Source organism: Mercenaria mercenaria, chromosome 19 (assembly GCF_021730395.1).
Source record: "Mercenaria mercenaria strain notata chromosome 19, MADL_Memer_1, whole genome shotgun sequence".
Taxonomy (NCBI): Eukaryota; Metazoa; Mollusca; class Bivalvia; order Venerida; family Veneridae; genus Mercenaria; species Mercenaria mercenaria.
In genome coordinates, this window is record NC_069379.1 from 44,513,396 (window position 1) to 44,526,460 (window position 13,065).

At 33.4% G+C, this 13,065-nt stretch overlaps 1 protein-coding gene across 1 annotated transcript; it reads left to right on the forward strand.

Moving 5' to 3' along the window:
• The first annotated feature begins 8,459 nt into the window (after positions 1–8,459).
• On the forward strand, positions 8,460–11,447 carry LOC123542225 (microfibril-associated glycoprotein 4-like). Its single transcript, XM_053531335.1, has 3 exons — positions 8,460–8,463; positions 8,783–8,944; positions 10,567–11,447. Exons 1-3 carry the CDS (start codon positions 8,460–8,462, stop codon positions 10,824–10,826), a joined length of 426 nt encoding a protein of 141 aa, XP_053387310.1. The 3' UTR covers positions 10,827–11,447.
• The last annotated feature ends 1,618 nt before the right edge of the window (positions 11,448–13,065 follow it).

The window sequence follows — 13,065 nt, forward strand, 5'->3', positions numbered from 1 at the left end:
TTAAGAGAATGGAAATAAAGGCTTCCATGTTTGGCACTCAGCATTCAAGTTCTAGAACACAATGGTCAAGTAAGGTAGGGCTGTAAAGGTTGGACAAAAAGTTTTTTTTTAATGTATCATTAGACCTACCTGTTACATCTAGAAGAAATTTGAGAACTCTGTGCAAACAATATCATTTAATTAATAGATATCGATAAGTTTTATAATCAAACAAAATTTTCACTTTTTCCAGCGTCCAAGTTGAAACTTTTTTCTCAAACTTGTTTAACGAATACATAATGATGGGATCGATATATATCTGTTTAAACAGATACTATCATCTGCATTTTAATTGGATAAATTTTACTTCCAACTGTGCAATTCTTTCGTTGGTTAATTCAGTGGGTATCTGTGTATAAAACAACTTCTGCGGCCGAAACGACTCTACATACGTAGTTCAATGCGATACATTATTTCTTACTTCCATGTTGCATGTCGTTGGTAAAATGTTTCTGAAAACTTCATTTTGTATATTTTTGCTTTTTCAAATATCTTGTGGCGAATTCATTCAAAATTATTTCGAAAAGAAATCAGGACAATCCATTGTCATGACAATAAAAAGTATAACTACTTCGACTGAAATGGACTGCTTGGGCCAGTGTATGAACGGTTCGTGTACGCTTGCGGAGTACAATACAAGCTCAAGGTTGTGCCGGCTGGGAGAAGGAGGGAACGCTAATCTTAATCAAACATCGGATTCAGATGTAGTGGTTTTCAAAGTATCAAATGGTAAGAAGCTTTCTTCTTAGATATCGGTCAACAGTTTGCAAATTACTACTGCCACAAACCTGTAACAAAATGTTCATATAAGAAAGAAATACAATATGATCCGCACCATGAGAAAACCAACGTAGTGCGTTTGCGACCTGCATGAATTCAGACAAGCCTGCGCATCTGAGCGGTCTTGCCAGGATCCATGCTGTTCGCTTTTAAAGTCGATTGCTATCAGAGAAAGCGTTAGCAGGCTGGTCTGGATCCATGCACTATGTTGGTTTTCTCATGGTGCGGCTCAATTATAATATTTATATTAAAAATTAAAAACTTTTTTAAAAGCATTAATTTAAATATTTTTTATCAATTATTTCTTATAACTGTATTAAAGGATACAGTGTTAGAAGTATACTTGTACATGTTTTTTTTTTATATAATTAGTGTCTACGTAATTACTCATTCGACTTAGCGTCAGATACTTAACGATTTCCGACGGCCATCGTGCACTTAAATATTTAGTCTATCGGTATTTACTTCAAATGAGGAAAAAGCCCTTATCAAACATATTAAAAGAAATGAATTGCTTAACTCGTATATTACGGATTTGGTATTTGGCATAAAAGAGTTGTTTGTTTCCGGTTCTCTGGCTTACCCTAAATATTTGCCCCGATTCCAAATGTTTTCATGGACTTTGAGATTTTTTTTTTCAACTTTTTTACAAAACATTGTTTAACTGCGTTTTTTATGCTTTAAATTTGGTCAGTGATGTCAGAAATCAATTTCTATGCTCTTAAGGCATAACCCACTTTCCATTCAATTTTTGACACAAAAATAATTTCCGAAAAGTCTCTCTTAATAAAAGAAAATAATAAAATAAAACAAAAAATCCGACCCACCTACCCTAAATTCTTAGAATGTTACCGCAATCAATGAATTTTTAGGCCGTATAACTTAAGATGATTTTGCCCTGGATTAACCGTTTTAGTATAGTTACTGTTATACAACCGAGAAAATTACGACAACAGTTTATATATTAGTTCATTGTCTCGTCAGACAAATTTTGTTTTAAGAAAATGTAAGTTGTGCTAATTACAAACGTATTTGAATTGAACTTTCCAGGAAGACGATGTTTAATTTTTGAATATACTCTTTCCGTAACGTGTTGTGTAATACTTTACTTTTGTTCGTATGTATTCAAATTAAATTAGTTCTGCACGATTGATAAGCCGAAAGTAATGTTATTTATCCAAAATAACGCTTTGACATTGCATACTAAAATAAAACTATTTTCTTTGATATATAATAGCCTGTGAGAAATTGTATCAAAACGGAAATGTAACCAGGTTTTTTTTTTTTTTTTTTTTTTTTTTAAAAAGGATATGATATGAAAGCGTTGAAGAAAGAGTGCATATTTTTCCGATGCAAAGATAATAACCTTTTTTATTACATACGCATCAACTTATAGATATCATGTAAATATCATAAATATGTTTAATAGCCTGAATAGGATTGACAATACTGAAGTAAATAGAAAAAAAACCAATGCAACAACACACACTGAATTAGGTCACGTACCCGATATGAAATTCAGGCGTCAGTGTATGGAAAATATTGACGTTTCCGGTACCAGTGTAACTTAACGTGGAATAGAAACGAGTATGTAATAATATACATTATGACTTGCAAGTTTTACTTGTTCTTATGATTCCATGGGCAATGCTATAATGCTCTTGGGAAGTTATTGCATCATCAAAAAGGTAAAAGTATTGTGCAGAACTACTTTAATTGAAGGAAATCCGAACAACAGAAAAATAACACAAAAACACGTTACGGAAAGAGTAAATTCAAATGATAAAACACCGCCTTCTTGTGCGGAACTTTTCCTATTCGCGAACATGTTACCAAAATTGTAATTTTTTCAATAAATACCAATTATATTGATCTGTGTGAAGTTACCAGAGTAGCAGAATAGCAGAATAACTCCAGCAGAATGGCAGAATACAGAATAACTTGAGCTGAAGGGCAAAAAAGTAGAATACCTCCAGCAGAATGGCGGAAGAGCAGAAACGCTCCAGCAGAACAGCAGAATAACTCCAGTAGAATGGCAGAATAGCAGAATTACTTTAGCAGAATGGCAGAATAGCAGAATAACTTCGGCAGAACAACACAATAGCATAATAACTACAGCAAATGGCAGAATACAATGTAGCAGAACAACATCAGCAGAATGGCAGAATAACTTCATGGCAGAAGAGCAGAATAGCAGAATACCTCCATCAGAATGGCGGAATAGGAGAATAGCTTCAGTAGAATGGCAGAATATCATAATAACTTCAGCAGAGTGGCAGAAGAGCAGAACAACTTCAGGAGAATGGCAGAATAGCAGAATAACTTCAATAGAATGGCAGAATAGCAGAATAACTTCAACAGAATGGCAAAATAGCAGCATAAGATTAACAAAATGGCAGAAGAGAAGAAAACTAGAATAACTCCAGCAGTATACTTTTCGGGTAAAACATAATCCTATAAAAATTCATTTGAAAATAACCTGTTTCTTCCAAAAATGGAGACAAAAATATTAAAAATAACCTTACCAAAGCAGCAACATCTACTTTACAAAAATTGCTGTATTTTGCTTATATAACTTGTCTCACAGAATTTTCAGATTCTCACTTTTAATATTAGATGTTAATTCACTAAAATTTGAAAGTTATTAGAAAAGAAAATACCTCTGTGGCGGTGATTTATATATGAAAGAGATAGTTGTTTTCACCATAGTAGTATTATTATAAAATGCCATTTAAATGTCATAACTTTTAAGGACACTCTAGTAGTCAAATATTATTTTGCTTTAAAAAAGAAAAAAAAGAAGAAGAAAAAAAACCTCCTGTCGCAAAAATAGTCTTAAGCGAATATGTTAATTGTCGTGCAGATGCAAGTCAAAATAAAATCATAAAGTTTTTTCTTTGTCTTTTCTTTATATTGTCCTGCTATTCTGTTGGCGTTATTCTGGTATGCTGCACTTCTCCTGGAGTCTGCTATTATGCCGGAGTTTGTCTGCTACTCTGCTGGAGTTATTCTGTTATTTTTCTAGCTTAGGCTAATGTTAATTGTGTGAGGTAATATGCGAGAGGTATATTGCATAAAAGTCGTTCTTAAATTTAGGTTGTTCTTTTCAATGTCAAAAATGATTTTCTAACAAATTATGATTAACTGTTTACCACACACAAAGTCTTAGGCCAACTCAAATCATCATATAGATGCGATGTGAAATGAACAGACGTTACTTTGCTAATCTGCTGGAGTTATTCTGCTATTTTGCTGTTCTGCATGAGTTATTCTACCATTCTGCTATTCTGCTGAAGTGATGCTGCTATTTTGCTGGAGTTATTCTGCTGTTCTGCCATTTTGCTGGAGTTATTCTGCTATTCCGCTTTTCTGTCATTCTGCTGGAGTTATTCTGTTATCTTGCAATTATATTGGGGTTATTCTGCGATTCTTATTCTTCTAGTTTTTGGCCATTCTGCTTGCATTATTATGCTATTCTGCTATTCTGCCCTCTGCCATTCTGCTGGAGTCATTCGTTTATTCTGCTATCCTGCTGGAGCTATTCTGCTGGAATTATTCTGCTATTCAGCTTGAGTTTTTCTGCTATTCTGATGGAGTTATTCAGCTATTCTACTTTTCTGCCGGCGTTTCTACTGCTATTCTGTTGGCCTTATTCTGTTAATCTGCTGGAGTAATTGAGCTATTCTGGTATTCTGCCATTCTGCTTTTCTGCTGGTGTCATTCCACTATGCTGCTTTTATGCTTGAGCTATTCTTTCATGCTGCTGAAGTTATTCTGCTATTCCGCCATTCTGCTGGAGGTATTCTGCCATTTTTGTAATAATGATATGCGCATTGTTTTAAATGTACCTGTAGAGGGTAATATTATCTAGTCAAGAATAAAATGACGGGCAAGCATTTAACATACAAACTATTAGCACTTCAGATTATCAAGCATTACTCTAATATATGATAAGCATTTCATTACATATATATGCTTCAAATAATCAATTACATTTTTTTTAGTCATCAATGATTGCACGAGTTTCGCATGTCAAAATGGCGGAACATGCGTTGATCTGCTTGATGGATATTCCTGCAATTGTCCAGAAGGAACTACCGGATTAAACTGCGAGCAAGGTATAATTAAATTTTGTTGTTAAAACCTTCGGTACAGACATACCAATAGACTACGTATCTCCGTTACATGGTTAAGGTAAGAAAATGAATATGAAGACTATCTTGGGAAAAAGCACTGCCTCAATTTAAATTATCCAAACAAATCATTACAGAGGCAACACAACTGCATGCGAAGAAGAAGAAGAAGAAGAAGAAAAAAAACAGCAATACAAAAAAGCCTTTGACTCATGTCTTTTTTGATTGTCCCTTACAGTTTACCGCCAATTTAAATCAATTCTATCAATAAATATATACATTTATTTTAGATCAACTTGTTGATAGGTATCAAATTAAGACCTAAATTGTGTAAAGGCTCTCGAATATATTTATATACTTCAAATAACTAATGTCTCAGATTACCAAACATACTTTGAATATTTAATAATTTCATTACGGTCAAAGTATTGCTTGAGATGATATATATTTCAGACATCGATGAATGCGCGAGTTTCCCTTGTCAAAATGGCGGAACGTGTGTTGACATGCTTAATGGATACTCTTGCAGTTGTCCAGAAGGAACAACCGGATTAAATTGCGAGCAAGGTACTTGTTCTTAAAGTCTTAGGTACAGATACATTGGAGAACGCAATTACGTAACGCTAAGGACACCAAACGTAAAACACTGTGCAGGTTCTTCAGATATTTACTACGGATTCATTTTTATGATGCAATAACTTCTCGATGACCGTAAAATTATAGGATAACGTAAGAGTGGTAATTCAAGACCGCATTTGTATCTCTAACTTCCCTTTGACACGGTTACCGAACGTCGGAACGTCAGGTTTCAACAAACTCTATTCGTACCGTTGTATGTGATTTGTCTGATTATAATGATTTTTTCCTTTAAAGTTAAACACATCTACTTAGATCAATTTTATGATAATAACACTTTAGTTTTGGATCAGTCTGCAGGTGGATATTGAAAATATGGTTCTAAATAATAGACAAGCAAATGTGTAGACTTCGGATGATTTAGGTCGTTGCATAATATCAAACATAGATACAATTTTATTGCAGATACAATTTTGCTTCATGAAACTAATTAAACTATTTCAGATATTGACGAATGTGCTAGTTTCCCTTGTCAAAATGGTGGAACGTGTGTTGATATGCTTAATGGATATTCGTGCAACTGTCCAGAAGGGACTGTAGGATTAAACTGTTATCAAGGTATAGATTGTTTTCAAAGTTTTAACTATTTTCAACAGACGAAGCACTATATATATTAAAAGTTACTCCTGGACAAGTATATAATAAATAAAAAAAGAAAAACATCCAATGGGTTTCCTCTATCTGTATTTCTGTCTACCTACCGGTTTCATATCATAATCATCAGGGCAGACATTTTTTATGTCTGCCCTGATGATTATGATATGAAACCGGTAGGTAGACAGAAATACAGATAGAGGAAACCCATTGGATGTTTTTCTTTTATATATGAACATTCGGATGAATAGAATGCACGGGATTGCATAGAATGCAACCAAGGATTAATAGACTCGGGTTTAGACATGAAATGTGAGACAGTGACCATTTAAGTCACTACACGTATTATCTTAGAGGAATAGTTTATATTCTTATAAATGTTTTATGTCACGGCAGAGTTGGAAATGAACCCTTACCGACATAGTAATTATTAGCTTTTCTGACCGTTGCAATAGTTACCATGTTTATAAAATGTCTTAGAAAATAAAATTTAATGAATAAATTATACTCAAAGGAGTACCTCATATAAAGAAACAATGAGAAACAATAATAATTAACCATTTAACTGTTTCTTTCCTTACTTTATTTATTTTTTTCAAAACAATCTGTTCTGTTTACTTTACCCTATGTTAGGATATATATATATTTATAAATATATAAACTTTTAGTACAAATGTGTGTGTTCTGGATACAAAATAATTGTATGTTGTTTTTTTCTGCAAGATTAAAACGTCATTTAATGTGCACTTTATGATTCAGGTTTTTCGGATTGTAAAGACATTGCTGATAATGTAACCTCGGCAACTAGTGGAATTTATGAAATTCTACTTTGGCAGTCTGCTAAAACATTGAATGTGTACTGTGAGATGGTAACAGACGGTGGAGGATGGACGGTAGGTTCTTTAACGATTTGATAATAGCTGATATCGAGTAAATGGCAACTGGATGGCAAGTCGAAATCATGATTGCACAAGCACACATGCCTTGAGTACGTGTCAATACTGTAATGTCTTAAGGCTTGTACTGACCTTGCTTTTTGGGCTGTGAAAACCAGCAATATAAATTCAATGCTGTCTCTTAGTTTAACATTAAAGAACATTAAAGAACAACGCAAAAGTTTCTATGGCCGGACCAGGACTTAAATTCGGGACATCTTTATTGACAGTAAGGCATATAACCACAATATCGGAACGACACATATTATACAGCATATTATAGTTGACGTATGTTATAAATTGAATTACAGGTGTTCCAAAACAGATTTGATGGGTCTGTCGAATTTTACAGGAACTTATCAGAATATATCAATGGGTTTGGAGACGTAAATGGGGAATTCTGGCTAGGTAAGTAATGCTTTTGGTTATATTGATAGTTATAGTAAGTCTGGCTATAACTTTTACAAATTATATTTAAAAGCAACGAAAGTATATAACTATACAACACTTTATGATAATATCTTTTCTGCAGTGCTGATGTGACAATGTCTCCAAAACGCCTTTGGCATAGCATTATTGCATTTCAAAGTGCATTAAACATGGAACAAATAAGTTGTGGCATACGCTTAGACCTTACTTTCCTTGGTCATGTGCAGTTATGGATCTGTTAAAACCAAGTCATTGGAATCCGTTGTTTACGTCTTAAGGACAATAAAAACACATTTATTTGCCAAGTATGCAACTATATATCATCCGAACTACAAATTAAAGTAACTGTTAAAATACAAAAAAGTAATTAGTATGTTGGTATGTGTGCGATCGTGCGTGCATGCGTGCGCGTGTGTGTGTGTGTGCATAAAAAGACAAATCGTATCACTCATCACATGAAGATACAGCTCCTGGTCGCATAAATCAATTCCTCAAACTATTTGGCGAAGATTAGGAATATGAGTGTCTAAGTAAATTTAATTGTAATCAGTTAGATTTTCAAATTTTATTGGACAGAGATCTTGAATAAAAGTATGATTTTTTTTTAATTTGTGATCCGCTAGATCTATCTTCAAATATTGTTTGACAGAGATATGGATTTAAATGAGTTGCAATCAATTGAACTTGAAATAGTTTTAAGGGAGATTTGAAATACAAGCGTTTATTTTGATTTAATCATAATCCATTCAATTTTGAACGATTATTTGACGGAACTTAAAAATTAGTTTGATTGTAATTCGTTTGATCTGGACATTTATCACAAGTTTTTAGATTAAACAAAAATATAACTAATATTTACTCTGTCAAAAAAAATCAAATATAGTTTGCACTCAGTCTGGTAAGCAACTACAAAATGGGTAAATTTAGTCAAAAAATGAAATACAGAAGAAGAATTGTTTTACATGTAAAATTTTACACTCATGAACTCTATATCCTACGATATCAGTCGAGGCTCTTACAGTGCGCACACGAATGTTATTTCAGTCTAACAATTTAAAAAAGAACATCTTCTATTTTGTTTGACCTTTTTAGGAATGCAAGTTCTTAATTCGATATAAATGACCATAACATTTCGAAAACGTTTTGAAAAAGATTAAGACTGCTCAGTATATAATGCTTTTTACTTTGAAATATTCTTTTGACGGGGATGAGGGATACTGGTGTATATCGTTTTAGGACTTGACAATCTCCAAGAACTGGTAGCACAAGGACCATCAGAACTTCGAATTGATGTTTCGGCCCTGGGTGGCTCTGAAGGTTATGAGATTTTTCAGGATTTTAGCATATCACCTGGCCCAGGTTACACGTTGAACATTGCATTGGGAACAGGAACACTAGGTTTGTAACGACAATGGAATACTTAACTTCATGCACAACCTTCATATCGTTTGTTTTAATTACATTGTGTGCTCACAATTTTCTTTTGTATAATAGGTAAATACAGAATAGAGCTATTTCGAATCCGCCCGCTTAACTCAGTAGGTAGAGTGTGTCGGTTTACGGATCGAAGGGTCGCGAGTTCGATCCTCGGACGGGGCGTATGTTCTCCGTAACTATTTGATAAACGGCATTGTGTCTCAAATCATTAGTCCTCCACATCAGATTCATGTGGAGAAGTTGGCAGTTACTTGCGGAGAACAGGTTTGTACCGGTACCAGGAACACTAGTTAGGTTAAAAGCTCGCCATTACATGACTGAAATACTGTTTAAAACGTCGTTAAACCCAAAAACAAACAAACGATCGTATGTTCATCAATAAAGTAGGTCAATAACGATGATATTTATAGCATGTTTATTTTGATAATGCTTTGAGAACTGAGACGATACACTCACTTCCTTGTCTCGTGTTCCCGACAGCTCACGCAAACATTAGAATCTTTTCATTTTTAAAATTCACTTAGGTTATAATCTCAAATTTGTCATTAAATATTTCATTTACAAATGTATACCTCAGCAGGTATGGACTCTTCGTCTACTCCAATGTACGTTAGATAAACACATTTCGTTTTATATATATTCAAGCGAAAAAAAAAAACGTTCGAACTATTGTTAGAGTGTATAATTGAAAATTTTATTAATTTCGTTTGCGATATGTGTCTGTATACATTTTTGCGTTCAATCCACGTTCAAATGGCTTCCTTTCAGCTAGCATTTGGTTTAATATTTTCGAGCAATATAACAAATGGCACTTGCGTTCAGGTTGGCATTCTGTAGTACAAATATGTTGTTACTTGCCCAAGTGCTTGCTCTAAATACTTCTTGAAAATGTAATCATCAAGAATAAAAATGTTTTTCAGGAAAACTAAATTGTTTACATTACGATCTTTTAGAAGCAGTTTGTATTAATTAAAGCTGCTTTCCACAGTCTAATTAATTTTAGTTATAGAAAAATATAATTCTACTTGTACGTGGTCAAATGATTTTGGTTTCAATAGTGAAACATTGATAATTGTTAAAATCGACGTATTTTCAAAGATTACAATGGTAAACTTCTATCTGTCGTCGACAACAGTTAGTTATTATAAAAATAGCAAAGCATTTATAAAAAACAACACCGTTAACCTCGGCGCATGTGCTTAGATAATCCATCATTCAGCGATGTCAGTATCACACTACAGACTTTTTCAAAGAATATGGAAAAATAGCTTGTGCTATGTAAACCTGTTAAAAATACATGTTAAGGTCAATTTATCTTACAATTTCCGAAAAACTGCTTGAAGTAGCCATTGTTGATTGTTTATTTCCCGGGATTTTTGACGTATTGGAAATTACGGAAAAATGTTTTAAAAATAGGTTTTGGTAAGCGATTACAAAGTAACAAAATGGAATTTAAATAAAATAATTGCTATTTGCATAGTCTGAAACCTTAAAAAAATAAAGACACATAATAAGATTGATTGCGATTCCATGGAAAGCAGTTTAAAAAATAAGTTTAATAAAGATAAACCCTTGTTTTACAGGAGACAGTACTGCAGATGGACTGTCATTTAACAACAATGGGAATTTCAGTACCTTTGATCGAGACATGGACTTGACATCTTCAAGCTGTGCTTCAAACAATAAAGGAGCGTGGTGGTATACCAGCTGCATGTATGTTCATCTTAATGGGCAATATTGTACTCCAGGCACAACAAGTTGTGGCTACAGTGGAATAATTTATGAGAAGTTTTTGGGTCTTGAGTCCTTACTCACATCTCGTATGATGTTCCGTAGGGTATAAACATATATTTGTGTTGTCCAAAAACATGTATAGTGTCTTAATACTTAGATGTTAATTTGCAGTTGCTGTTATTAGCTAATGCAAGAGCTATCAAATTAAATAGATCGGCAACTTGAAAGGCATATAGAGCAAATCTCGCGAGAAGAAACATGACAACTGAATGAGATCTCGTTCACCGGAAGTGACGCGTTCTCCAACATGTATTTTAAATGTAGCTTAGTTAAAGGTACAAACTCCATGCTCGTCGATGTTTGTTTTTACTAAGATAACACTGATTCACGCTCTGACACGAGATCACGCGAGATAACAGTCAGTTGTTGTTCTTTGAATTTTGTACTTCTTTGGGTAATGCTTCCTCCAAAAACAATGCGACTGTGTTCAAATCGTTGGAATCTACCATACATTTATCGTTTTATTTGAATCCTTTTGTCTTGAGGAAATACTACAAATGTTTTGTTAGTAGTACTTAGGTAGATGCAAAATGTTGTTATTACTTTTCCAATTACACAAGCTTGAATTGAATGGCTATGCAAGATGTTATATCATTAAACCATTTTATGAATGTGTAGTTCACTTCCTGCATATTTCAGAGATACCAAACAATAAGCAATGTTTTTATAGATATAAACAACATATGTATTATAGCGTTGTATTTTGTTTGTATTTTGTTTGTATTTTAATGTTAATTAAATAGTACATGTATTTAAAAAAAAACTCGTATTTAAAACAGAATGCATGACCAATACCGTTTATAATTATTGTAAAGTCAAATATAAACTGATTTCAAAACATTATGACAAAGGACAACGATAAGACAGTTGCCAACTGTGTTTTATATTTGTTTGTTTTCTCTCCGTGTGTTTGCTTTTATGCGAGTATACATATTGAGTCCAATTAATGTAACGAACACAAATGAAGCTCGGACTAGGGCATGAACTGTGACATCATAAGTATGACGTAATAAACTACATGCGCATTCTTTCTTTGGAACAGTGTCGATAAATCTCGCTGTTTCCATTCCTCGCTGTCCCGTGGTTTTGGAAAACCCCGTCATGTAAGAATGTTTTATCTGTTACGAAAAGACAAATTTTGTTTTTTCATGACGAAAGCATAAGTATGAGGAATTAATAGAAACAACTACTGTTAGATTCATTCTTTCACACACCTTTTTATTTTTTTTTCTATTTTGTGTGACAATACCTTTATTCTGAGGAAATTCTACCTTTAACTTTTATCTGTATATTATTTATTTATCGTCAGAACTATTTTGAAAGAATTGTTCCCATTTCTTTTTAAAAAAAAATTCAATTTAGTTTGGAGATTTTTTCAGTACATATTTAAAAGTACATAAACGTAGTATTGTTGAAAGAAACTCATTGCAACATTTAAGTTATACGCTTATTAAACACGTAAAATTATGACCCACATTTGAAAGATTTGACAACAAGTGAAGATTGTTACTTACTCGTATTTATTTTCAAAAAGCTCGGCATATTCATTTTCATTTTTAGTACTGTTCAAAACTGCAATAAACAGTGATTTTCATGATGAAATGAAACAAAAAGGAAATGCGCGAATTAAAACAAGTGAATTCATTTAACATATTCAGTTATAGATTGCACACCAAATACTTCTGACTGGCCATAGTTATATCGGATCGGGTGGTTCCAACTGTGCTTGAATTGACCGCCAGACGGACAAGTGGTCTAAGTGACATACTTAGTTTAAATAGTTTACACATATTTGTTTTAGCTCGATTGTGATGAAAGGTTTAGGCTTATTGGAACCACTCTGGAGACTGCTTCCTGGACAGACCAGTTCCAGTGTCATTTGACACCAGAGAGGCTCGAACCCACAATCTCTGGATTGAGCGGCCGACAGCTTGTCCACTAGACCACCTTCCCTGACATATTTGCATCCGTTGTGCACCAATCAAAAGACAATGATGGATGCATCTGGTGAACAAATGATTCTGTTCTTGAGGGATATCATTTTATAAATATACAGATGTCTCTGCTAGGCTGTTTAATAGTTAAATGTATTTTATAACCTAATTTTCTTAGATAGTAGTGTGTCCATGCAGGTGATTATGTAAATTGATAAACTTCTAGATCAATGCCCTAGATAAAAGAGTTTCTATATTCAGTTTGCAGTTATACAAATATTTGTCCAAAGTTCTCACTCTGTTTTTATTTTTATACTTGTGACTACGCGCTGCTTGACAACATACTTTAAATAA